Below are 27346 nucleotides of genomic sequence, written 5' to 3' on the forward strand. Positions count from 1 at the left end.
GAAGCTGAGAAGAAAAGGATGCAAATTCTGGCCTCATTCTTCTAGTAAAGGACAACTGAGCAAAAGTTCTTACTCCCAAGAAACACCCAGGGAGAGAAGCTGGCAAGTGTTCCAAATCATCCTGAATTTAGTCTCAACAACTAAACCTGAGATAGATCAATAAAGAATGAGATCTGAGTTCAATGGATCCAAAAATATTTTGGGTTCTGTTTCAGGTGTGTTCTCTGAAGCACACATACACTTCAAGATAGGATGTTCCTGAGACATTCTCTATGCCAGATCTCTGGCTGTTTCTAAGGAATGGAACCTTGCAGGCTAGTATTTGTGAGTACAGAACAGCCACATTGGCTCTTTATTAATGGTTCCTGAAATCACTCAGGATGGATGACAGATTTCTCTAATAAAAAAATGATCTCATAATTGAATAGAGAAGCAGATACAAAAATCACAGGCTTGAACAGACTAAACAAGCTCCATTCAGTGCCAGGAGAATCAGCAAAGAGAGATATTTGGGGCAAGAGGTTCACAGTGACTACAGACTGGCTGATTTCTTTTTGGCCCCCAGTGAAAAAAGACTGATGGGTTTGGCAGCCTAGAGATCTAACTTGTGTAGAAAACTCGAAAGAGAGGGACTTCCATATTTGATGAGCTTAAATTTATCAAATTTAGAAGTGTCATTTAAATGCATAATAAGAGAAATTAAACTAAAAAATTCTGATGTTTTAAAGTCTCTGAGATATCTGTTTGCTGAACTATTTCAATGGGCACTATCACACAAACCACCTAAGGAGATATATGTCCCCCATCTCTTTCCTGAAATCAGGACCCTGAAAGGTCATCTGCTTTTTCCAGTATGCCTTCCCCTTTCCCTTTCCCAGTTCATCTTCTCCTCTGGCCTTAGTACGACTGGAAGGGATGAGCAGTCCAGGGAGGGAGTGAGGGGAATTTGAGTAGTTTCATTTGAGTAGTTTCTTCATTCCAGAAGGTCACCCCCTTGCTTAGCCTGGAGAAGTTAACACTATATCCAGTAACTTTTACACGCTTGTCTCTGAGTTCAGTTAATTTCTCTGTTATTACACCAGGGGCCAAAAATAAATACAAGAAAATGTGCTCAGTGTGGGTCCATTCACAAAACCGGTATCGACGTTCCCATGGCCTACTGCATGGGTTCTCCAGCTCTGGACCACCCTGCTTGCTGCTGAGAAATTCCCTACTAGGATGCTGCTTCCATGGGCTTTTCCTTTTCCTCAAGAGGCTGGTGACTCATGGCAGTATCTAATGACACTAATTGCAACTAAGGACACTCGCATGCATAATAAAGTAGGTGCAGTATGAGCAAACAAGAGGGTATTTAAAACTGAAGCAGCAACTGTACATTCTACTCACAATTAAGACTGGCCAAGAAATTGGAAGACCTGGGTTCTAGCTGACCCATAGCAATGGCGAGTGAACCACAACTGGTTACCCCGTGCCCCAGCTTGGTTATTCCCTCCAGAAAAGCAGCACTTTTGCTGGCACCCATGCCACTCTGCACCAACACCTAGGCAGATCTTAAATAAGTGGCTTTCTCATGTCCTTACCCTCTGCTTCCTCAGGCTTCCTGGGCTGGTGGGTGACGGACTTGGTGACTTGCCCGAACGTGGAGTGGAGAGCTGACTACCAGGGGTTCCATTAACTGGAAATAAAAGGAATCACAGAGAAAAACAGCACATTAAAGAATTTTCATGACAGTTCGTCTTCTCAGGAAAATAAACAGTCAGAGAAGGGACATCAGCTAAAAATTAGACCCATTATCTGATTCGTGAAGAAAAGCCTTAGGGAACACCCATCCTCAGACATTCACTGTTCTGTTAATCTTGTGTTTAATACAATAGCAGGTTACATAATTTAAAAAAAAAAACTTTGCACAATTTCCCAGTGATGGCTTTATCTGAGCCAAGAGAGATTTTCATGAGTATGTTAAAGGCTTTGAGATATCTTTTGGTGTGTGTCTTTAGTTTAGTTCCCCAGTGGGAGAAAATGTTGAAACAGTTCACAGGTGGTATTCCCACAGACTTGAAAAAAAAATAGACTGTGCGTTTTTATAATTTAATCCCTCACTTTTTCACATTCCTATATTCATTTATGTCCTGTCTAACCCCCTCCCCCCGAAGCCAGATTCTGATGGGTCTGCCCCAAACAGGACAAAATAATTGCCCACAGATGCTGAGAAAACCCCCACGGTTTGTCTTTGTTGCTATTGAATTGATAAAAAGCTGCCAACAGGTCCCAAACTCTGGAATTCTACCCAACACTCAAGTCGTGGAAAACACTGTCAGTAAGCCGAGATGAAGCCACAGAAGCAGGCAATTCTTTTCTCTAACTAGCATCACCTCCGAGAACACATACCCCCCGAAGACATGATTTTATAAAGATATTAGAGGCTGCCACTTTTAACTTGGCAACCCCGCAGATGCTCAGGGAGGGAAGAATCAGGCAGGAGAAACAGACATTCTGGAGGATGCCCCGAGGGGAGACCCAGCAGTGCATTCCACTTACCTTCTATGAGTTCTAACATGGACACAGTCTTAGTGTTTGACCTGACTGTAGCCAGAGCCCGAGCCTCCTCTCAGCACCAAGCCCCGCACCCGCAGACAAGGGAAGCAGTTGGATTAGCTAGGGACAGCTAAGGCTGCTCTGGGAGCAGGCTGAATGAGATGCAGGATTCATCAGCAGATGCCTTTTCCTGCGTAAGGCTGACGTCTTCCCAGCGGCAGTGGGAGGTGCGGGTTCTGTCTTAGGCTACATCAAAGGTGTCAATTAAGCCTCATGCCAACGCGTTGCCACCGCAACCCCCCACCAGACACACTAACTCCTCACTCCGGAAGCCCCAGCTGGCTCAGTCCTTTGCACTGAATCATGAGGAAGTGCCTCTGGGGGCAGGCAACTCAGTGACTCATACAAGAATCAAAATGACAATAACTCGTCCAGAGCCCGGCAAGTTCCAGGTGATAAAGAAACACAAAAGTCTACGTGTTTGTGACCCGCCCCCCCAACCCACACACACTGAGTTCTCATAAAAACTTAATGGGCCAGAGGAGGGGAAGGCTCCTTGAGCCTTTACTCATCTGCTCCGAAGATCTTTAAAATGCCACATACTGCACTAATTGGTAATTTTTCTTTTGAAATGTATTGATGACTATTCTTAAAAACCTTTTTTTTTTGGGGGGGGATGCATTGTTTATGGATGTTGTTTTTTTCATAGTACAACAGCAAGCTGTGAGTGTTTTAATTTGCTTGCACACTGCCGGTTGTCTTTATTCAATGAGTTCCGTGGTTATGGCTTGCTGGACTGGACTTCCCAGACAGCGATCTCTAAGGGAAGATCTAGGGAACAGACCAAGATTTGCAATGTAAGTAGATGCAGAACCCACACTTACCCAGGGAAGATATGCTGCCCCTGGTGGTTGACTGGAGGGCACCCTTTATTAAATTAGCATTCAAATTGCCCACTTTGACTCTGCTTTACAGCTAAGTCATACTTAAAGGCTACACAGACTGATGGGGGAGAGGGGAAGGGGAAGGGATGGGGATGAATAAGGAAGTAAACACAGAAGGGGGACTCTGGTTTGTTGTTGTTTTGGGTGGTAGGGATGGAACTGGAGGGGCACACATACCAGTGGGCATTCTCTGAGCAAACCCACACAAGAAACTTTTGTCCAGCAAGTGCAGATACTGTAGGTAGCATAGCTTATCGTAGACTTACATTTTATGCAGTCAATGCACTTGAACCTTGGAAAATATATCATCTCATTTAACTCATGATGAGTTTATGACACAGGCAGTGTTATTTCCCCCCGTTTCACAGATGAGAGAACTGAGTCATAGACAATGAGCAGTTTGAAAGCTGAAGACTGAGATCTAAACTGCACAATCCACAACCTACAGGCCTTCCTGTTCTCACCTTCTCTCCCTGCACCAGACTTTCAGGGAAATCAGAGAACCAATCATTACAGTGCGGTGCTCTGAGAGGGAAGGTTGGGATGCTGTTATTGGAATTCCTGACTAATGGGGTCAAGGTCAGCCTACAGCCTGTGGAGAAGGCAGTAGGAAAGGAGCTGACCATATGAGACAAGGAGATGTGTGCTAAGTCCAGAGGACCATCTGTGTCAGAGACAGGCTTGGTGAGGTGTAGGCAGCTTAGCTTACTGTAGACTTATGTTCCATACTCCAGTCAATGCATCTGAACCTTTAAAATATATCATTTCATTTGACTCACGATGATTTTATGACATAGGCAGTATTAACTTCCCCCATTTTACACATGAGGGATGCTACCAGCCGCAGAAATATGAAGTAGGAATTCAGCTGACTATGGCAAAGCTGGAAGAGTCAGGGATTTTTCCAGAGGAAGCCAAGGCTCAAGGAGTATTGGTGTTATTTGGCTTTTGAATATATCAGCTGTTTTCTGCTATGAATTGCATTGCGCTATTATAGCTCCCCCAATGGATTCTTCTTCCTAAGAACTGACAGTGTGAATTGATCATTCTTTGGACATAGTTTTTCCCAATACAATTAAGGTATTTGGATAACAGTCACACAGATAAGACTTCCTTCTTCCAGGCTTTTTGTTTCTCTTTTTCAACATTAGAATCAGATATCTCCTTTAGCATCCATGGCTAGGGCCAGCTCTGGACAAAAGCATTTTATCTGAGATACTTCTCAAATATCCAAGGACTAACAGCAGACAGAATAAACATTCCAGACCACCTGCTAGTCTCCTGAATTAAGGTAAATATTCATACAGAGACACTACCTAGGCCAGGCACACATTAGGTACATAACATTTTTTCTTGTGCAAATTAAGCTCAAATCTTGCTTTCTTACATAGCCTTAGTGGTAGGTATCTCTAGACTTTCCTTTTGACATTTAACTCAGAATGAGAGGGCTTTTTGCATACCAGGTACATCAAGCTGTGACACACGCTGCCTAGCTACCCCCACCCTGCCAGATAACGATGCAATCGAGTTTTACAGAGACAGTTATGGCTTCTAAAGAGAAATAGGCAATTATATTTTACTCATGAATTATACTAACATTGTAGGCTCCTAACATTTTACCTAACCACTTCTAGAAATGTAGTTTGAGCTCATAAATTCACTTTTTCTCATAATATTAACTGACTTTAGCTCTTAGTTGACCCCGCCGCCTTTAACCACTCACCTTTTGGGTTGTAAAAGAAAGTCTGACCGTCACTGCCTGAGCTAAACTCTTCTCTGCCTTTATGACCCTGTAAGAATTCAAACCTAGGATGAGGAAAGAGCTAAGATGAGGAACAAAGACGGAAAGAACTTAGAACAATGAGAGGACAGGAGAGGAAGGGACAGAGAGGAGCTAAGTATGAGAATAGGACTGAAGCTGTGTAGATAGAAGAATAAAGTGCATAGACTAAAGAGGTCAGTGTACTTAGATTCATTCGAGTATCCCTCAGATTAATTCTCACCAGTAACAGTGTCTCTTCTGGAACTCTGGGAAAAAAACTATTTAGAGACCGGACCCCAATAGTCTTTAGTAGAGGGAACTGAGTCATAAACAGTGAGCTGAGATGGAGAGGGAGCAGCTTTGTGAAGGAATGAGTAGGGACTGCAGAGTACGCCGGGTACTGAAATGCATGGTAAGGACTTTGGTTGGTATTCAAAGGACAATGAGAAGCTATTGCATGATTTTAAGGGGAGCCAAGGGTCCAGATTTGCACTTTATGAACACTCTCAAGAGCTCTTACTCCGCCAAGAATGGATTAGAGGGGAACAATGCTGGACAGAAGGCTGTCCCTTACAATAATGTCAAATCAGGGCCAGCAAGATGGCTCAGCAGGTAAAGGCATTTGCCACCAAGTCTGAGGACTTGAACTCAATCCACCTTTTCCTTCAACATTTCAGACAGAAGATCCCACATTTTCTTAATAATTGGAACCACAAATTAAGGGTCTCATTTCAACCAATCAGAACACGCAGTACATTACTAAAAACTCACATCTGTAGGAAGTTTATTATCGAATATGAAAGTTCCTAAAACATCCTAGATTTTGGAAACAGTTGACTAATTCATTGCTTCTTCTAAAAGGTCTTAGATTCTGTTTGTACTAATGAAGAGACTTCTTTTTTTTATAGGTTTAAAGGATTTTTTTCTCTTTTCAATTAGATTCCTAAAGCTCTCAGACACCAGGTACCATGTGAATATTTTTTACCAGTGAAGCTGGTAATGACATTAGACATCTCTCAAAGCAAGACTAGTTGAGAGGTAAATGGCTTCTTCTTTTCCATGAGTAAATATTTTACTGTGTCCCTGACATGACCAGATTCAGCGTTTAAAGGAAGGAAGGAGGGAGTAGAACATGCTAGGAAAGTGGATCCTAGAGGGAGAAAGGGGTAAATGTGGAAGGATTGGGAGAATCCGCAGGGAGGGCTATGCAACACTAAGGAAGTGTGAAAAGTCATGTGGAGACCTATTTTATAAGCTAATTAAAATGTAATTTAAAAAAGCTGAAACCAAAAGGGCATGGCAGGGGATAACACTCTTTCCAGAAGCTGTAGGTTATTAAACAAAAATTCTAGTGTTGATATGGAGTCTTCCCCAGGAGCTGTTGGTCAAGGAAGTGCCACTGGTACCCTAAATAATACAACCTACTGCCATTGACCTGGTTGCCCACCGGAACTTGATGGTAAAACCCTGTTGCTGATATCACATGCTATGGATGCTGAATGTAGGTATACCAAGCTGGATCTGACCTGGAAGCTTCCTTACTGGTAGCAAGCTGTGCTGGTTTGAACGTGAATGGCTTCCATAGGCCCACATATTTGAACTTTTGGTTCCCAGTTGGTGAACTACTAAGGATGGATTAAGAGATGTGGCTTTCTTTCTCTTTCTCTCTTTCTCTTTTTCTTTCTCTATCTATCTGTCTATCTATCTATCTATCTATCTATCTATCTATCTATCTATCTATCTCTCCCTCTCTCTCCCAATAAAGCTCTAGAAAGGTTAAAAAAAAAGATGTGGCTTTGTTGGAGGAGGTGCATCACTGGGGTTGGCCTTTGAGGTTTCAGAAGCCTACCGCAGGCCCAATCTCCCCACCTTTGCCTCCATCTTGCTAATGGCATGTGCATTTTCAACTACTGCTCCAGTGCCATGCTTGCCTACCATACTTGCCACTGTGCTTCCTGCCCTAACGATCATGTACAAACCCTCTGAAACTGTAAGCAAGCTCCCAATTAAATGCTTTCTTCTATGATGTTGGTCATAACATCTCATCACAGCAACAGAAAAGTAACTAAGACATTGGCTTTCATGGCGCTGGAATGTGCTATATGCAGGCTGCTGGGGGAGAAAAGTCATCACTCACCTGTGAACTCTTTGAGCTACAACAAGATCAGGCCTGGCACGGTGTGCCGATTGTGTGATAGTGGCATGAATACTACAGTAGATAACCAACGACTCTTTAATGGGATTAGAGGCTGTACCTCAGGAAGGAACTCTTGCCTGATACCATGAACCGAATCAAGAGCTGATGGCCAGGGAAACTGTAGGCCATGGGGGGAACCCACTACCATCATCTTGCTAAACAGGCACATGATGGAGTTGTAGTCTAAGTAGTCATGCTTATATCCATAGATTGGCAATACTTTCAGCCTTCCTCAGAGAAACTTCTTATTGCAGTTAATGCAGGGACTCGTAACTGGTTAAAATAGCAAGCCTCAGGAACATCCTGGAGGAGGAGACAGAAAGAATGGAAGAGAAGGAGGATGAGGTGGGGAGTGCCAAAAGGGCACCTTTTAGACACAACATGGATGTGGTACCCACGAACTCACTGCAGCTGTTGTTATTCACATAAGACCTGCACAAGATTATGCCCGTCAACATTTCATCATGGAAGAGGGAAGGTCTTGTGAGGTCCCAGCCCTCCTGAGGGACAACTGACAGTTAATGGTTACTAGGGGAGAGGGTATCACTTTCTTCAGTTACATAGTCATGGATAAGTTTTCCATGCTCCAGTAAAGAGCCCCCCACTCGGACTCATGCAAGCAGCTCTAATTAACATAGCGGGCCACACATACATAGATATAAAAGCAGGATGGGAACTTGCCTGGGAGAAGAAGGGTTTTAGCAGAGAGGAAGGGGATGACAGAGAGTAATGGACTGAGAGTAAAGTTCATCATATAGATATATGAAACTATCAAGGAATATTTAAGCAAATAAATAAAAATTTTGGAAAATTAGGTATGATGGTATAAGCCTATAAACTTAGCAGTCACGAAACGGATGCAGGAGAATGGTATTTGAATCAGCCTGGGATACACAGTAAAATCAAGGAAACCCTGGGTCATATGAGAAGACCCAGGAGAGCAGAAGGGCATGAGGGTGTTCAGCTAGAATCACTACACACTGGAGTTTGACATCCCCAGGAATTGAAATGAGAAGTGGGGAGGAAAAAACCCCACACTCCTGCAGAGTGATGAACATGGCTGAGAAGTCCATACAGGAGACAGCTGAGGGTATCTATTTGTCTCCAGGAGAAGCAGGACGCAGAGGGCTGAACAGACTCGCATGATTTTAAAAGACGAAGGTCCCATGAAGTAACATCAGTGGTCAGGTGATTCTGCCCTAAGTCAGTTCTTTGGACCAGAATCAGAGTGCACAAGGACTTTTGATCTGTCTTTTCCTTTTCTGGAAACCCAGACATAAATGTTGCTATAAAAGGTGGACATGAAGGAAGGATAGAAGAAGAATATATAAAACCACTGTGGGTGCTCTACAGTGTAAGAGATGTTAAAAGAAGCTACATAGCAAACCCACTCCATAGGTACTATCACCTCAGCTGGAATCCTCCACCTCTTGTTTGCTGGAGTAACTAAGCTTAGGCAGGAACAAACAGCTGCCATGGTTTCTTAGGCTTTATGCACATTTGAAGATGTTTGTGACGTGAAAGGTAAAGTACCTGTAGCTCCCTTTGACCCTCAGGACTTTCCTCAAAAAATTATTTTTCTTTACAAAGCATTTGCATTTAAAATTTTTGTCTTACCTTCAAACAAAAAGTCAACCAGAAAATTTTATCAACATCTTACCAGAGTACAAAAATATGTATATTATAAAAAACTAGAAAAATGTTTAGTAATGAGAATATAGTACTTACAATTTCATGAATTATAGTGAAAAAAATTAAATTATTACTATTAGTTCAGTAGGGTCTTGCTAAGTAGCTCAGGCTGAACTGGAATGTGATCTTCGTGTTCTCAGCCTGTTGAGGACTAAGATTATAGTATGAGCCACCAGTGGCTTCAGAATGGAATTTTTCTAAGTAAAAATAAATGTCCAAGTGACAGCTTTAATAGTTATTACTCCATTTACCCGTCAGACACGTATGTAAGTTTCAAACTGTTTGCTGTGATGAAAAGTTCTGATCTGTCCTTCTCTCCCCTTTATTTTTTAGCTGCCACATGGGCACAGGTGGCATGGACTACACTTACCATCTCCCTGTCATCTTCTACCACGAAAGTCATTTAGCTCTGGCGTTGAAAAGGCCAGGATCGGTGAAGGAAGTGGAGGCAAATGCATGTGTATCTGTAGGTTCCCAGGATGGCTGCCCAAGTGAGGCTCTAGCTCCTGCCTTAGACTGCCCCTGACTTCCTGGGCACAGAGGTTAATTGCCCAGGACCTCTTTCTTAGCCCTGTGTCCATGGCTTGCCACATTATCAGGGTGAAGTAAGAAAGAAGAATAAGAAATCATATTGACTCAGGAAAAACAAGGACGGCACTGTAATAGTGTTAGAATTAGAATTTAGAATTAAAATTTAGGTTAGAATTAGAATTTAGAATTAGAAGTAGAATTCAGGTTGGAATTAGAATTTAGGTTAGACCTGGAATTAGAATTTCCCAATTCTAACTTCATAGGTGAGATTGAGCTTTGATGACTACAGAGAGACCATCTACTGGGGGTGATGGGAAGGAGGGATCACCAGGAGCAGAGGTGAAGGGAAAGGAGACATGGCCCTTTGAACATGTCTCCTTTGAACATGACAGTTCATTTTTAAGTACGTATTTATGAGAATGTGTTATGATACCTCCACAGTTCCAAGTATTTCTCAGTTCGTTCATGCAGTCAGCATCCACCCAGAAGGTAGAATGAACCCGATATGTTAGAAGATGGACGTTTAGTATTTCTAACCAACATCCAAGGCTGTGGTTATGGAGAGCAGCTTAGGTACCACAAGCATCATGAGTCAGCATGGCTGAGGACAAGAAGCCCCTTTGAGCCTCCAGCCACCAACTGAGGCAGCGTATCCTCCCACCTCAGCCTGGGAGCCAGACTCGGCAACTTAATTATAAAATCATGGTGAACAATCCCAGGCAAGCCCCCAAAGCCATGTGGTCTTGCCTGCTTGAACAATTACTTCCTAGTTGCATCCTCGCTGTGGAGCCCCTGTGAACTCCTTGCTATCTGGCTTCTAGAGTGGACCACCTCTGTCTTCCCCTCCACCTCCAGCTTCCTGAATTTTGAGCTATTACTTCCCTCACATAGTTCTCTATATTCCTCTGATCTACTCTCAGAACGGCAGATGTTCCTCACGGCTCCATTTTCATCTTTGCAAATCTCTGGATGGGGCAGAAGAGCCTGACATTTCTGTTGTTTAAACAATTGCTTTCTGCCAGGGTCTACGCTGTCAGCTCAAATCTCCTTACTTAAACAGTCACTCATGCTTCCTGACATTTCCACAGCATCACGCATTTCTCACGTCTCAAGTGGAACTCTACCCCTGCCCCCCTGGACAAACGGAACCTATTTCTGAGTTGCTCTCATCCTCACATCTGGCTAAATTCATTGGTTCACAGCCCTTTGAAATTTTCTTCCATTTCTAACAAGGTTTCAGATCTGTTCTGCTGATTTCTCCCCAGGGTGACTAAAGATGCCTCCAGAGCCTTCCTCTCTTTGTGTAGAATTGTTCTAAGATGGTGTTTTGTTGTTCAGCTCAGCTTTGACAGCCCTTCTAAAGTCCTCTAAGACCTACAACAAGAAACATGCCTTCACAGCCCTGTGCAATCTGACATGCAACTTAGCATGTTTTCCAGACCTTTCTAGAGTTCCATTCATGATTTTGTTTTTCAGAGTATCTCATTGTGTAGCGCAGGATAGCTGCAAACTCCTCCAGCCTTCTGAATGTTGGGATATTAGGCGTGTATCATCATGCTCAGCTCCTTATTCAACAGACAACTGTTCCTTATACTTTCATGGCTTTGTGCCTTCATTTAATTTGGAGAAAATATCCTCCTGGCCCTTTGTATCCTAGCAAGATTCTTCCAGTGCCAGTGTACAAATTCTAGACTCCTGGAAACTTCCTCTGACTGAGTTAATGATGCTTACCCTCTCCATCCTCTGGGTCATCACGGCATGACACTTAGTATACCATAACAGTAACTCCCAACCCCCCCAGAATACAAATGAGTTTTTCATCAAGGACTGTAATTTAATTGTTGTTGTCTCCTTGGGGCCTAAGGCGTGCTGGAATGTGGCAGATGCTCAGGAAGTGTCTAATTAACCTGGCATTAACAGTGAGAAGCTGTACAAGGCAGCTGGTACAAGACACTATCCCCAAGAAAACATTAAGTCATGGTAATGGTTCAGAGCTATGAAGAATATCTTTAGGGACCCCACTGCGGGTGAGTACTGAATGGTTGAGAAGAGAATAGTTGTGGGCAGGCTTTAAATACACGAAAATTTGGCAAAACAAGGGATGGACCACTAGGTTCTTGGTAAATTTGATCTCCAATAATTCTGTTAGAGCCTCAAAGCAGAAGTGCTCCTTCATGTAATGCAGACAGCTGAATCTCCGCACAGAAAGAAAGGATGGAGCTAAGATTAATAGCTAGCAGTTTGTCTTTGAAGGCATCGGACAGAAATCAAAAGAACTTGCCAAATTAGTCTTGTGAGCTGATTAAAATTCTCTACACTTCTCCAGCTTTGGTTCTGGTCTTCTTTGCATATGTTGCATAAAATATTTTATATATCCGTAAAAAATGTAAAATTTAAATAGCATAAGTAAAAAGACCAGGATTTCTGGAGTCACATATAAGTAAGTTTGATGCCTGGGGCATATGCAATAGTGCTTCAGTCACAGGAGAAATTCATGGGCGAAGGCTTTTCTCTTTTGACTGTTCTCCCTCACGTCTCTAGCACTCAGCACTGACCCTCCACAGAAAATGTCTGCTCACTATTGAACACTTGTTGCCAGGAGTGCTTCTATACAACAGAGGCAGTGCAGTTGTCCCTCAATATTCTTGGGGGAAGCGGTGTTGGCTGGTTCCTCCTATGAATCTATAGATACTCAAGTCTCATACAAACTAGCATGGTATCCGCATATGACCTGTGCATAGCTCCTAGATTAGCTCTAGATTACTTACAATACCTGACAGGGCATACAAGGACATAAACAGCACTTATATCGCGTTACTTAGGGAATAACGACTCCCAAGTAAGCTGCATATTCTGTACAGATGCAATTTCTTTCCTGAGTACTTTTGACTCATGGTTGGTTGAGTTGGCAATAAAGAATCAGCAGACATCGAGAGCAACTATCCTGTAGACTGTAAGCTTCTGAAGGTGGGGGTGGTGCATTCATTCATGCTTGACCTGAGGCTTACAAGACACTGGTGGGGAGGGGGCTCAATTATATTTGCCATGATAATCTATGAAGACAAGGATTCAAAGCAGAAGATGTAACTAGGCAAAAAGAAGTTGTCTATGTATCTTCCATGGAATAAAAGCTCTAAAACAAATCCCCTACCCCAATACTATCTTGTAAGAGATCCAAGACGAGGTCTGCATTTGGAAATTCCCAGGTTTGGGGAAGATTGTAACAATGTAGTTTCAAGTTAGGTACCTCTGCTTTCCTCCTATTTTCCACATTATGAAACAATACGGAGGTAAACTAAACTCCATTGATCCTTGTTTAAATCAAATCAGTTCATATTATAGTCTTTCTTTTTGTGTGTGTGATATACAGGTGTATGAGCACAGATGTGTGCCAGCATGCATGCCTACATGGTGAGGCCAGAAGGATGTTAGGTATCCCACTCTCACTGAATCTGAAGCTAGGCTGTTTCAACAAAGCTGGCTGGCCACCTGGCTTTGGGGATCTGCTTATGTTTGTCCCCAAGTGCTGGGGTCACTGGCATATGTGGGTATGCCTGGCTTTTTTATGTGGGTCACAGGGATTTGAACTCAGGCCCTTAAGCTTGTCACCAAAGCGGACAAGCTAAACTTTCCCAGGGGAGTCTGAAATACAGCAGGTCCAGAATGATGTTGTCATCTCAACGTTTGTAACCAGGCTTTACAATGGTAAAGTGGCTGTCCACGCTTTGCGTCACCTAGAGGTCTGCTACGGTGGTGAGGATTAAGGATGGTTATGACCTGTAGACAAGAAAGGTGAAGACAGGAATCCATCTCTGTGAGGTCAAGAGAGAAAGATCAGCAAGCCATGTCTTTCCTCCTCAGTTATCCAGAGTCAAATGGGTTCTCTGTTTATTTCCTTTCGGTTACCAGAATCCAGTGGTATACATCAGAATTACCTGGAGGGTTCTGGAAACTCAAGACTGCTTGGCCCCATTCCTGAGTTTCTGTGTCGGTGGGTCTGAAATGATGCTCAAGGCTCTATATGGCTGGCATATTCTCAGGTGGTGGTAATGAGGCTGAGAACCACAGCCCTCACTCTTGATTGAAATGTGACCACGGACTCTTTGACTGAACCCCCTGAAAGACTGCTAAAGCAAATGTTCAGATCCTTAGCACCCGAGGGAATGGGAATCATCATGTCAAACTTTACCTATTCCCAAGCAACTCTCATGAGCTCTACACTTTGAGTCTTGTTTTTTAGAAAAGACTTATTTTAGGGTCTATTTTACCTAGATGAACTATGGCAAGCAAGGAACTCTCTGCCTATGCTTAAACTCAGCAATAATGAACTGTGAGCTTGTCTAAGTGCCAGCTATGTTTTATTTATTTATTTATTTATTTATTTATTTATTTATTTATTTATTTATTTGGTTTTTCAAGACAGGGTTTCTCTGTGTAGCCTTGGTGCCTGTCCTGGATCTTGCTCTGTAGACCAAGCTGGCCCCGAACTCACAGAGATCTGCCTGGCTCTGCCCCCCAAGTGCTGGGATTAAAGAAATGCACCACCGCCACCTGACCAACTTGTGTCTATCTTAAGACCAGAGGAAGTGGGAAGTGAAGATGGATGAAATTCATATATAAATGTATAAAACTGTATACAATAATAAAAAGTTATAATGCCAAAACAGCATATATAAAACAACCTAAGTGCACACACAAATTAATTAATTTAAGAGATCAAAGGAGATGATGCTGGGACTGAGATGTTCTTTATCTCAGAACATAGCCATTTCCAACACCAACATCTGAGCCCATTCTGAGACTGACCCAGCCAGGGTCACTTCAGTGGCAGACCTCATCTCTCCCAATCTCATTGTTTTTAGCCCTAGAGCCATGAAAGTTGACCCAGGCCGGTGTCACAAGCATGAGAAACGCAATCATGTTCAGCAAAGACAAACTGGAAACCCCCCATAAGCCAGCCCCAAGTAGAATCAATGCCCCAATGGAAATTTCTAGATCCCAAGAGCTGAGCCAGATAGAAGCTGTAGCAGCTGGTGGAATGCTTCCATTGGGAGCAAATCTCTATTTCCTGAGTCTCAGTAAGCGTGTTTTTCTAAGTTTAATTTTTTTTCTCTTACAGCCAACATGCTAGACTTAGGCAAATCTGTTCATCCGTTTGAACACGTTCTAAAATTATAAACCAGAATTGACGCCCGCTTGAGAACCTCACACTCTCGCTCCCCACACCCGCCGCTGCGTCAGAAGCCAGGCGGCGGCTTGGGAGGCTCTTAGGGGCTTTACCTGAGCTGGTGGAGGCTGGGGACTTGCTCCGCCGGGAGGGTCCTGGGCTCTTGGTTGTGCCTCTGCGGGACGATGATGCTATTTTGGTGTAAGAAGTGGATTTCACCACACGACATTCTGGGGAAAGAAAGAGAAGACACATGAGCCAAGTCAGGGACACTCCAAGCCTCCAAATTTACATTACTTACAATAGTACTATGAGTAACTTTGAATAGTCTGATAAAGGGGTGCTTTTATTGGGGTTCTTTCCACAGACTCCTTCAGTTAGCTGTGGTTTTGTAATTTCACTGGGAGGTCTTTCTTCCAAGAGAAACAATTAAAAAGAGGTTTACTTTACAAAGCAAGAATTGTGATGGAAGAGTCCCCAGTGTTTGTCCTGGGGTCCTTCCTGGCGTAACTGTGTATCTTTATGATGTGTGGGAACTCGATGTGGGTAACACTGGAGATCAGGTGGTACCATTCTGCTCACAAGGAAAAGATGACCTTCAACACATCACTGGGTGAGGCTGCCAGAGACCTTGCTTTGTGCCTATAAAATTGTCTTGCTGTGAGGATGAAAAACAATCTCTTCTATTTTTAAATTTTCAGTTTTCTTGCTCATTAAATTCAGTGCTAAGTATTGTAAATAATGAAGAATTTCTTATTTTTCTCTCAGTGAACTGTCTGGTTTATTTATGACATGCAAATTCATCTTTTATAACATATAATCTATGTTTTTGGAATGATAATCAATTAGATTTAAAAAAATATAAAGTACATTAAGAGTACCCAATAACTCATGATCAAATGATGCCTTAGTTATGAAAGTGCTAGACTAATTTTTCTCCTCCTTTATATTTTTAAGTAACAATGGAGTTAATCTACATATTGGTCTGTAATCAACCCTTTTCTTACTTCATTAGTTCTTGGAGGTGGGTGCTGGTTAATTTTTTGTTAACTTGACACAAGCTAGAGTCACCTGGGAAGAGGGAATATTAGTTGAGAAAGTGCCTCCACCAGATTGTTCTGAGAACAGGTCTGTGCAGCATCTTCTTGACTGATGATTGATGTGGGAGGGTCCAGCCCTCTGTGGGCAGTGCTACCTCTGTGGTCTTAGGTGATATAAAAAAGCAAGCTGAGCAAGCCACAAGGAACAAATCAGTAAACAGCACTCCTCCATGGTCTCAGCTTCAGTTCCTGCCTCAAGGTTCCTGCCCTACTTGAATTCCTGTCTCAAGGTTCCTCACTACTTGAGTTCCTGCCTCAAGGTTCCTGCCCTACTTGAGTTCCTGCCTCAAGGTTCCTCCCTATTTGAGTTCCTGCCTTGGCTTCCCTCAAGGATGGATGAGTAGGGATGAATGAGCCAAAAGAGCGCCTTTTCTTCCCCAGGTCTCATTTGGTCTTTATCTCAGCAACAGAAAGTGAACTAATTCGTGGGCATTTTGACCCTGACCTTTAGCATCTGTCAAGCATCTTACCACATAGAATATTCTAGTTCACTTAAGCACTCAAACTTTAAATTAAACTGCTTTCAGCATTTTGCTACTGTAATAACTTAGTAGCACCCTTGTAAATGAGCATTTAGTCACCCAGTTATTTCCTTCATAAATATTTAGTCCTTGAAACTTAATTCAATTTTTAGTAACTGGAAGAACACACTGTAAGTGCTCAAAAATATTTGCTGAATGAGTGGATTTGATGGATTGGAAGATAAGTAACTTTTCCTCTAAAGTATCTTTTTGAAAAATTACTTTTCTGTGTTTGTGTATGTGTACCTGCTTGCCTGTATGTGCGTCATACACCTGTAGTACCCACAGAGGCCAGAAGGGGGAATTGGATCTCCTGTATCTGGAGTCACCAATGGTTGTGATCTGTCATGTGGGTGGGTGCTGGGAACTCACCCCTGAACTGCTGAGCCATCTCCCCAGCTCCCATAAGTTCTTAAAAGCTCTTGTCCTCAAGTGTTTCACTCAAATTATGCTTTCATTGGCTTATGGTCATTTTCCTGACCTCTTCTTGTGGTTGAGCATTATCTTACAATTTCTTTTTGGAAAATTTATAAACAAAATTAAGATATTGTTGCTTAAAATCTGAGGTGGCTTTATTGCCAGTAATGTTGCAGATTTTGTTTTACATACATACTTATCATTTGTACATCTTCTTTTGCAATGACTTATTAGTGGCCTTTGATTGCCTGAGATTGAGAGAATCTTTCTCTTATTGGCTTGTAAGAATACGTGTTCTACATTCAAATTTTATTCTTTAATCTATTATGCATAAAATGATGTTAGTAACATTTCTCTTTCTTGACGGTTGTTGAATGTTAACCTTTTGAATGTTTTCAAGAGTAGTAGTTATAAATTAAAGAATGGGTCTGGGGGATGCCTAGTATCCTCAAGATCCTGGATTTAATCCTCAGAAGTGCGCGCGCGCGCGCGCGCACACACACACACACACACACACACACACACTCTAATATGTTCATTGTTTCATTATATCTTTTAAGTTAAGAATTCACAATTCCAGATCACTAAAATTGTGATCCAGATTTACAGACACTGACGCCTGGCTTCATGCTGAAATTTTACTTCCCTATCCTTGAAATTTGTCATTTTGTAGGTTGCAAATATGTTTCTTTACCTTATCCACTTTGAGAAAGGTGGTTGCCATTGCCTAGTAAAGGAGAAACAAGTGTGCATAAGACACATCAATGCTCTAAGACTAGAAACAATAGATATGAGGCAGAGAAGAGCCCCCTACACTGAACTGAGGTGAAGCGAAGAGAAATGATTTAATGGAAGGGAAGGAGGAGGAAGAGGAAGAGGAAGCAAGGAGGAAGACGACAAGGAGGAAGAATCCTGCCATGAGGTATGAGTATGTGTGGTCTCTTCTGAATTTTTTTTCATAGTAAAATAGAGAGAGAAAGGAATCGAGGCCTTGACCTACTCAGGGTCAGTCCAATTTCTCCCAGTGGTGACTTGGAGCACTGCTCTGGCCGGCCCAGGGAGCCTCAGAGAAGGAATTGTTTCTTGAAAGAAGATTAAGAACGGAACAAAACAAAAACCTACTCCTATAGGCTTATCAACACAATCAAAGGAATGGCCAAGAAACAACACGTGTAATGCTGAAGACACAATCCGAAACAGTGGGTTTATTCACATGGTGTGGGAATGCAGTGGCTTAGTGTGTGTCCCAGGAGGTTTTAATTCACAAAGCTCTGCTTTGGAACCAGAGAAGAAAACCTCAAATTAGCTGAGGACTCTGTCCTCACAACTGACGATATATTCTGGAGTTTGTCCTAGATTTTGGACATCTTCCCCGTCTTCTGGCAGCACATTAGCAACTAAACTGAATCATCACAGTGTGGCTGGTCTATGGGCATGCCTCCAGTTACATTTTTATCAAGTGCCCACTATGTGCCAGGCACTGAGGGCTGCAGGCATGGTGCTGAACAATACAAAACTGGAGCTTGCAACACCAAATGCAGTGATGCTTTTTTTTTTCCCCTTCTAATTTTTGTTTCATAAACCACAGCATTTGAAAACTGTTAGTTATTCTAACAAATTGCCATTAAATAACTATAGATTCTTCTGATTTTAAATCAAAACCAAGGCTGTAATTAGGGCAGGACGACTGGGGCTCTTCGTTTAAGGTCATGGACATCTGGAGGTCACATAAATTTAAGATAATTATTTTGAAAGCTCAGTTCGTTAGTGGGAGTGAGCGGGCAAAACAGAAAGTTACCAGATGGCATGGACTGTTAATACTAGCCATCTTTGAGCTGGAGCTGGAGATTCAAATGCTGGTTTTGGGTTTTTGCCTCATGACGTTTGTCGCAGGGACCAGAGTTGCTAGCTGTAAGTCCAGCTAGCAGCACAACAGAACCAGTCTTGTCACACTAAGTTGAGATTCTTCCAGCTCCCAGAAATAGATCAGACTGTTGATTCAGACAGCTTGGTCTGATCAGAGCAAATGGAGGCATTTCAGTAAGTTTTTAAACTTAGTCCGCTTCATATTATTAATCGATCAGATGTATTCATGTATTGCCTTGCCTCGCTCCTTTACTCTGTTGAGTGCTATCTGGCATGTGAGTTATGAAAGATCACAGAGTAGGGGCTCAGCAAATAAGACCTGGTTTGATATTTTCCCCGTGAGAACTTGTGTGAACTCCCAGTATTCATCGAACCCATCCACCCCACCCCCACCCCACTTTACAAATGAGAAAAACCAACTTTCTGAGAGCTAAGTGACTCAAATCAGAACCCAAGTCTCTAGGCCGGCGGGGTGATTTTATCCCCATTTCTACACAATTGATATTGGAGCTTAACTCTATTTCTTCATTTGTGACAGCATCCTGGGAAATTTCTATCAGTGACCAGGAGAAGGGGAAGAGGAGTGAGTAAACGAGTATGGTTCACAGGAAGGGTGTCAAGAAATTAGTTAAAAACTCAAGATATCAAACCCAACTTTCTACCAAACTGTCCATTGCATCATAAAAGAGAAATAACGAATTGACTTTGAGATGTCGAACTATCGGAAAGTAATCATGTGAGGATTGAGGCGTCTGAAGGATGGTCACAAAGAGCACAAATCTCATGCCACTTGCCCCCAGGGTAATAATGAGGCTCCCTGAGTCCTGCTGGGGATTAGTCTAATTCCAAAGCCTTTGGCTGGATAACAGAAAGAGAAACAACATAAAATTACTTGTTTTTGTTCTCTCTCTAGGGTCAAAATAAACTTAGTTAAAGAATGCTGTGGGGCTATGATGTGTGTATGGGGGGTGGTGAGGGAGAGAGTCCTCCAACAGCTTTCCAGTTAAAAGTTTGAATTTTCAGGGTTTTTTTTTATTGGAATCACATTTTATAAAGGTAAAAAAAAGTGTCATGAGGAAAAACAAATGATAAATTCCCTCAGAGAGAATGTCACAATCCTTGTCAGCTTAAAACCACAATTTGAAACATGGGGAACAAACTGACCTAAAGAGCCAGCAAATACAATGCCTTTTGGCTTCCATAAAGGACATTGTCTCTGTCTCCATCTAGGAAGAAGTTGGTCCCTCATATACGGAGACATCAACCCTTCAGCAATCACATCTTTTATTACGGTTGGATTACATACTTGGACTTGACTGATCAGGTCTGTAAGAGGCTGTATGTCCTTTGTGGAGATGCTACACAATTCAGATATTCCTCAAACACATTGGAAAGGTGACTGTGAACCACCGAAGAAATGGCCAGACTTGCTATCAAAGATCACAGCCTACCGAGTGAGCGCATGTCCTTTGGTATGTGTGGGGTTCGGTTTCGGCTCCACACCAAAGTCCATGGATACTGGTCTCTTGTATGAAATGGTGTCATATTGTCATATTTAGCGTAACCTACACATAGTCTTCTGTGTACAGTTTAAATCATCCCTAGGTTAATAAACTACAACGGCAATGCAAATTGTGGTTGTAAGACGTGGTTTAAATAACATGGATGAAGAAACAGGCCTGTATATGCATTTTTACACATTTGAATGAGAATGTCCCCCATAGGCTTGAGTGTTTCAAGAGCTGGTTCCCAGGTGGTGGTGCTGTTTGAGGTTTAGGAAGTGTGGCCTTGCTGGAGGAAGTACATTACTGGGGGTGGGCTCTGAGGGTAGATTACCTTGCCTTACTTCCATTCTGCTCCCTCTGCTGCCTGCTTGTGGTTGGAGATGTGAGCTCTCCATTTCCCACCTCTGCCTCCATGACTGCTGCTTGCTACCCGACCACCCTGCCATGATGGACTCTTTTTTCCTCTGGAATCATAAGCCTCAAAATCTCTTTCTTCTATAAGTTGCCTTGGCCATGATATTTTTATCACAGCAATAGAAAGTCACTAATACAGCCCACGTTATGGTTTGGATCCACAGTGTTTCCAATGGCTCACATGTTGAAAGGCTTGTCTACTATTTGGTGGTGCTTTACAGAGGGTCATGAGGGCACTGACTGCATCAGTGAGTTCATCTATTCATGAGTTCATACTGGATGGATCGGGAGGTAGGGTCTGCAGAGGCCACTGTGGACTTGACTTTGCTGGGCATATCTTGTTTTGGATTCTTCTCTTGCTTTGCTTCCTGGATGCCATGAAATGAACAGTCAGTTTTCCTCTGCCTCATCTTTCCCTTGTGGGGGCTCCGCTCTACCTAAGACCTCAGAGCAATGATGTCAAGTAATCATTGACTGAAAACAATGAGGCAAAATACATTATTCCTTTTTTCAACTGTACCTTGAAGCATTAATCCTGGGGATGGCAGACTAATACAGTACAGACGAAGCTTTATTCTCTAGTAACTGGAGATTAAACATGAGGGCAAGTGTTCTGCCACTATGCTCCACCCCAGGCACAGATGAAACCTTGATAAAACTTCCAGTCCCTGGTTTTCTTGGTAGAGCCCGCACATGTACAATTGTAAACAGGTGCTTCCAAAGGCCAGTGTGGGAAGGCTTGGTTCTGAGTACAATGTTACTGGGAAGTGGTGGTACCGTTGAGAGGTAGGGCCCAAAGAGGGGCTCTAGGTCACTGGGGACATACCATTAAAGGGGATTGTGGGACACTAGTCCTGTCCTGTTTCTGTTGGCTGGCTTGAGACGTAAGCAGTTAGTTTGGTCGCATGTTCCTTCTACGACATGTCACTCTTCTCAGGGGCTCAAAGCAAGGGCCTTGCCCAGTTTTCCCTGGAAACCCCCAGAACTGTAAGCCCAAACAACTTTCTAAGCTATTGTCTCAGGATTTATAGGAACAGAAAGCTGATTGATACATACAGAAAACACACCAGATGCATGGATTGCGGTGACTATATCCACAGGGGAGGCACGGGGACTCCTCTGCTTTGGAAATGTTTCTACCTAACTCTCTGGGCTGAAAGTCCCCATCCTCCACATGGTTCACATGCTCCGCATAGACATTCACTTGGCGGATGCCCTGAGCATTTGAGTAGATGGTAGTTTCAGGTCCCCTCATTTCAGACATGCTACTCAATAAATGGGCAGCTTGGGAGAGACAACACAGACAGTGAGGGATGGGGAGGGGCGGGACATTGTCTTTGGCAGTGTTCCTGGTAGCATGAGAATCTCTACCTAGGCGGATCCTCCCTGCACCCAGGAACAGTTGGTAGGTAGGCTGACGTGCTGCAGCAGGTGCTGAGGGCTAGAAATAATTCCAGAATGACACAGAAGTGCCAACAGCTCACCTGGGAGCCCACAGCATCAGTGGATCAAGAGGTCACATGCACCTGCGGCAGAACATTGACCAAAGCGCAGGTGAACATCCCTGGTTGTCTAGACAACCCTGGGGAGAGGCTGTATGCTGGGTAGCAAACAGTCTTTAAATATAGAAAGATATTTATTACCATTATCTCTTTTTAACACCAGTCAGAATAAAAGCATCACTAGCCTCTCCATTTAGTCTCTCTGAGCTGTTGAGATTATTCGATCTCACAGAACTCATTACAAGCAGTGTCCTATCCTGATCACAACAGCAAGCTCCCTCCTAATTTGGCAAAGGCACAGAGCCTCGTCTCTGTTGCTATATATGCAAAAGAGTCAGGAAGTACATTTGGTTCTAGCAATTTTTGTTAAAAAATGGCATAAACTCTTGATGCAGAGAGAGAGGGGAGAGAGAGAGAGAAAGAGAGGGGGAGAGAGAACGAGAGGCAGAGAGAGAGAGGAGAGAAAATGAGAGAGAGAGAGAGAGAGAGAGAGAGAGAGAGAGAGAGAGAGAGAGCAAGCACCGGTCATGCTACCTGCTACTTCTCCAAAAAGTTGCCCTGAGATCATGCTACCTGCTACTTCTCCAAAAAGTTGCCCTGAGATGTTCATGTTCTCTGAGTTGGAGGAAGCCTCTGAGAATGTTAAGGTCATCAGTGGTTACTCAGATGACCCTTAGTTTCAGGAACATTCTCTTCTTAGACAGCTGGAATGGCTATCCATTCCTCCAAGCTCTTCTGATGCCTGAAGGATTCACCACCTTCTGCCTCATAGATTTTGAAGCCTGGCCATCCTCAGTTAATCTTCAGCTTGCCTATGTGGGTGAGCCAGACAGAGCATTGCTGGGATCATTGATGACTAGAGTTTACTTCTTACGGTATATAATGATTTTCACACTTCGCAACAGCTTGGAAGGCAAATGAAGGGGTTCTGTGCATCTTTCCAGCCACATGCTCCAGGGTGGACTGAGACCCAGCCTGTGTTTCTACCCCACCTGGCTTCTGAGTCCACACTGACACTACATTGTCATCACCGCTGCCTGGGGATCTGAGCAAAGGCTGCTTCCCTGAGCCCCGTGTGCAGCATGTCTAAGATAAATGCAGTAGGATCGAGACATTCGAGCACTAAACACTTAGAAAAGTAATGTCAGGAGCACGCTGAATGGGAGGCAAAGGCATCAGTTCGGTGGTTTCACAGGAGAGGAAAAGACCCAGCAACTGAGATCTTAAAAGTGTCATCTAAAAATACAGACACGTGTGGCTGGCTGCGGTAGCTCCCCGAATGATGCTGCACAGTTTTCAGAACACCAGCTAAGCACGCCAGGCGGTGCCCACGTGCTGGCACACCTCGTGACTTCAGAGGCTCTGCTGAGAGCTGTTACATTACGTAACATCTGTGAGAGGCTCGATGGCACGGGCATTTTCTATATTAACATGGAGACTCATTCCTCAGATCTAGAGTTTTGGTGACCACAACGAATCTCTTTTCCAAATACTTGCCTGATTCCCTCACAGTCAACCAACAGAAGCTATTGTCTCTTGTCTAACAGTCCAGGGTTGTGCTGTCCTGAACTGGGGAGACAGTTTGGCTCCAGGAGACTGCTCAGTAACTTGGGTTCCTACCCTTATTTCTATCTCTTCTTCTCATATGCACAGTCCCTGTGGCGGGCTTGCAATGTTAGCCTTAAGGGAAAGGAGAGAAAAGAGGAAGGCCTCAAAACACCAAACAAAACTCTGCCTCCTCCTACAAGAACTTCATTTTCTGAAGTGGATGCTGTCCTTTCTTCCTCCCACACAATTACAGAGGAGAACCGCCAGCTGAAAATTGTATCCTTGGCTTCTACCCACGGTATACCCTCTTCCTAGTTGTGATGACCACAAATATCTCCACACACTGCCCAGTAGCCAATGATGGGGACCTGTTCCCTCTGGTTGGGAACCGTTACTACCTCTCTCCATTAGGCAGCATTTCCCTGGGGTAGCCCTAAGTTAGTTCCTCCTTGAAGGAATTAATGAAAACATTGTCCATCACTTGCCTGGATTCCTCAACAATGCATTTTTTTTTTTTTTTTTTTTTTGGTTTTGCAAGACAGGGTTTCTCTTTGGTGCCTGTCCTGGATCTTGCTCTGTAGACCAGGCTGGCCTCAAACTCACAGAGATCCTCCTGGCTCTGCCTCCCAAGTGCTGGGATTAAAGGTGTGCGCCACCAGCGCCCGGCAACACTGCATTTGTTTTTAATTCTTTCTGCAGTCTTAGCAGCACAAATTGGTTCTAAGCAAATTCTTTCAGCACTCTCTTACTACTGGATGGGCTGTGTTGCTCTGGTGGTTTCCTATTGATAATTTGGAGGTGAGGGAGTTCACAGAAGCACAGGGTAAAGAAATTGAACGTTCTGCCATGCAGAGGGCAAGCTTGAGTTTTGCAGAAGGGATCAGAGCACAGCCCAGGATCAACCACACTCTAAGCAAGACATCTTCCTGCCAGATTGCACATGTTATCTGCAACCATCCTTCTAGGAAGGAGCCCCATGCAGAGATCCTTCTAGGAAGGAGCCCCACGCAAAGATCCGGAGCCCCTGTAGCTGATTCTATGCAGGAGAGTTTTCTCCTTAGCCACAGTGATGTGGGAGTCTGTGAACTCAGTCATTAAACCTGACAACACGAGGTACCTGTTGGCTGCAATGAAGCCAGGATCTCGTCTTTCTGAGTGTCAACAGTCATGCTCCTGCTATCAGTGTATTCACCATGGGAACCCTTTCTCCACCAACAGTGAATACGATCCCAAAAGAAAACTTAAAAAAAAAATATGTCATTGTCATCTGCCATTCACAAAGAATCTGCCACCTTATCAGGTGGTGGTGGCACACTCCTTTAATCCCAGCACTCGGGAGACAGAGGCGGGCAGATCTCTGAGTTCAAGACCAGCCTGGTTTACAGAGTGAGTTCTAAGACAGCTAGGGCTATACAGAGAAACCTTGTCTTGAAAAAGGCAAAAAAGAAAAAGAAGAAGAAGAAGAAGAAGAAGAAGAAGAAGAAGAAGAAGAAGAAGAAGAAGAAGAAGAAGAATAATCTGCCACCTCTGCAGTGACCCATGGTACTTCGGTCAGGTGCTGTTGTCTTTGATGAGCAACGCAGTTGCAGTTACTGAAATCGAAGAGCCCCTGTTGAATGGATGTGTTTATTTTTATTAAAGGTCCTGAGAATCTTCAGTGACAGGCCTAGAAAATCCATAGATGCCTCTCCTTCCAATGCGGCCTGGTTTCCACATCATTTGGCCCGAGTGTGATGCCTTCTTAGTATTTCCAGGAGTCTGACTGTGTTGAGATTGAGTAATGGAGGCAATAACTGGATCATATAAAAACTTGCAGCTACTTGCCCAGAAATCCAACCCTTCCCATGCTGACCAGCCCAAAAGGCAGCACACTTGAAGTCAGAAGCACAGAATGTCAGAGCACTGTCTCTAATCCCAGCCTGGGGAGCCAAACAGCCGCCTCCAAGTCAACCAGCCTTCAGTGGCCAGGGTTTCCTGGTTTTCGTTACCATCTCCAACTTGGGACTAACTGACCAAAGCCAAATGTGCCCCCTAACCATATCCAGAGGATGCCTCACTTCCAGACAGCCCGCCTGCAGCTTCCCCACAGACACCCACCATCAGGGCATAGCCGCACCTCTCCTTTCTCCCACTGCAGAGCTCCCTGCGCCTGCCTCTGAGTTTCTGCCCAAATGCAGATGGGGGAGGCTCACTCTCTGCTATGCCGAGCTCAGAATAAACAGCTCTCCCTCATCTCACTCAGTTGGTCCTCATCTATTTCTACCACACACATGGCTGTCACACAGCTGTGACTAGATCGCTGGGTATCTGGGCCTGGATCTCACGTTCTAGGTCATTCCATAGACTCGTGTGGCTGTGCTGATGTGCCATGTGCAAGTCAGCATACCATCCCTCTCCTTCTCAAGAGCTTTAATTCACTTTTAGGTGCAATGATCCCTTTTCTAAATGAGTTACAAGTTGGTATCTTTCAATGGCTAATCATTTTATCTACCATCACATGCATGAAGTCACTTTGGTAACAGTCATCTTAAGGAATTTTTGTCAGGAAAAAGGTTGATGCTCCACTGCTTAGAAACTTCAATGACACCTCATTCTCTTGTGGAATGACCTTCAAATAACCTTCAAGGGACCTGCCTACCTCAGCTCTCTGCCCCCATTTCCCTTGGGTGTGTAATTTTAGTTTCTTAAGTATGCTAAGAATCCTCCTGTCTCTAGGTATCTATGCAAAGAACATTCTCTGTCTACTGTGAACTACTCCTTCTTAACCCCTGCTCAACTTAAATTTATTCTTCAAATATTTTCTGATATTTTAAGTGGTAGAATGTGATTTCTGATTAGTCAACAAGATGTTTGCTTGGAATGCAAAAAAAAAATGGGCTGGAAAAAGACAGAGACAACAATACATGCTGATTTTTAGGGGCTTTGCCAAGAATTAAAAGCATAGTAAATGGTGGTCCTCTACATTGGTGGTCAGAGAAGGTGTTTGGGCAGAGAGGACATTGAAAGTTTGGATACAGGAAGAAGCCAGCCATGAGTAGATGGGAGGGAAGGGAAGAAGGTGGGGTCCCGTGAAGCCACAATTGGGAAGGTCAGGTCAGGTATCATTTTAATCAAAGTGGAAGGTGAAGTTATGGAAGAGACTTATTTAAGGGTAGGGATAGGATCTACTCCACACACTCTAAAGGACACTCAGGGTGCTGTGAGACTCCAAAGGTGTGCAACTGAGTAGGAAAGATGGAGGCCTGGCTGTGGCCAGAAATAATAGACAAATGTAAGAGATGGACATGGGATATGATGAGGAGGATGGAATCCACACAAGGTAAAGATGGGCTGTGGGGAGACAGGGGTACCCTGGGACATAACGATCTTAGCTTACATGCTTACTCTCACTATGCTGGAATGTCCTGATGAGGGGTGTATGCAGCATGGTGGCTTCCTGTGCCCACAGGCAGGAAAGACTAAGCACCTACCACTATCCATAGCCCTCTTGCAGGAGATAAAGCAGAATTTAATCCTTTAAAATACACGGTCTTACCTCTCTGAATCTCTTGCTTTAGAATCACTGGAGGTGAGGCTCGAAATATCACAATTAAAAACACAAATGGTCCCAGTGATGTGTAGCCATGGAATGTAAAGGTTTTTTTT

The 27346-nt window shown here is 43.5% G+C and overlaps 1 protein-coding gene across 5 annotated transcripts in view; it reads right to left on the bottom strand.

Moving 5' to 3' along the window:
- The window catches only part of Dclk1 (doublecortin like kinase 1), a 298047-nt gene that overhangs the window by 69357 nt on the left and 201344 nt on the right, over positions 1 to 27346 (bottom strand). For 2 of the 5 annotated variants that reach the window (XM_059265105.1, XM_059265108.1), the window contains exons 5-6: positions 14942 to 15058; positions 1581 to 1675 (exon numbers count right to left, since the gene is read on the bottom strand). In XM_059265105.1, the coding sequence (XP_059121088.1) occupies positions 1581 to 1675; positions 14942 to 15058 (212 nt within the window). Of the gene's footprint in view, positions 1 to 1580; positions 1676 to 2538; positions 2692 to 14941; positions 15059 to 27346 lie in introns of those variants that run through there. The other 3 variants (XM_059265106.1, XM_059265109.1, XM_059265107.1) reach the window with 3 other exon arrangements.

Source organism: Peromyscus eremicus, chromosome 6 (assembly GCF_949786415.1).
Source record: "Peromyscus eremicus chromosome 6, PerEre_H2_v1, whole genome shotgun sequence".
Taxonomy (NCBI): domain Eukaryota; kingdom Metazoa; phylum Chordata; class Mammalia; order Rodentia; family Cricetidae; genus Peromyscus; species Peromyscus eremicus.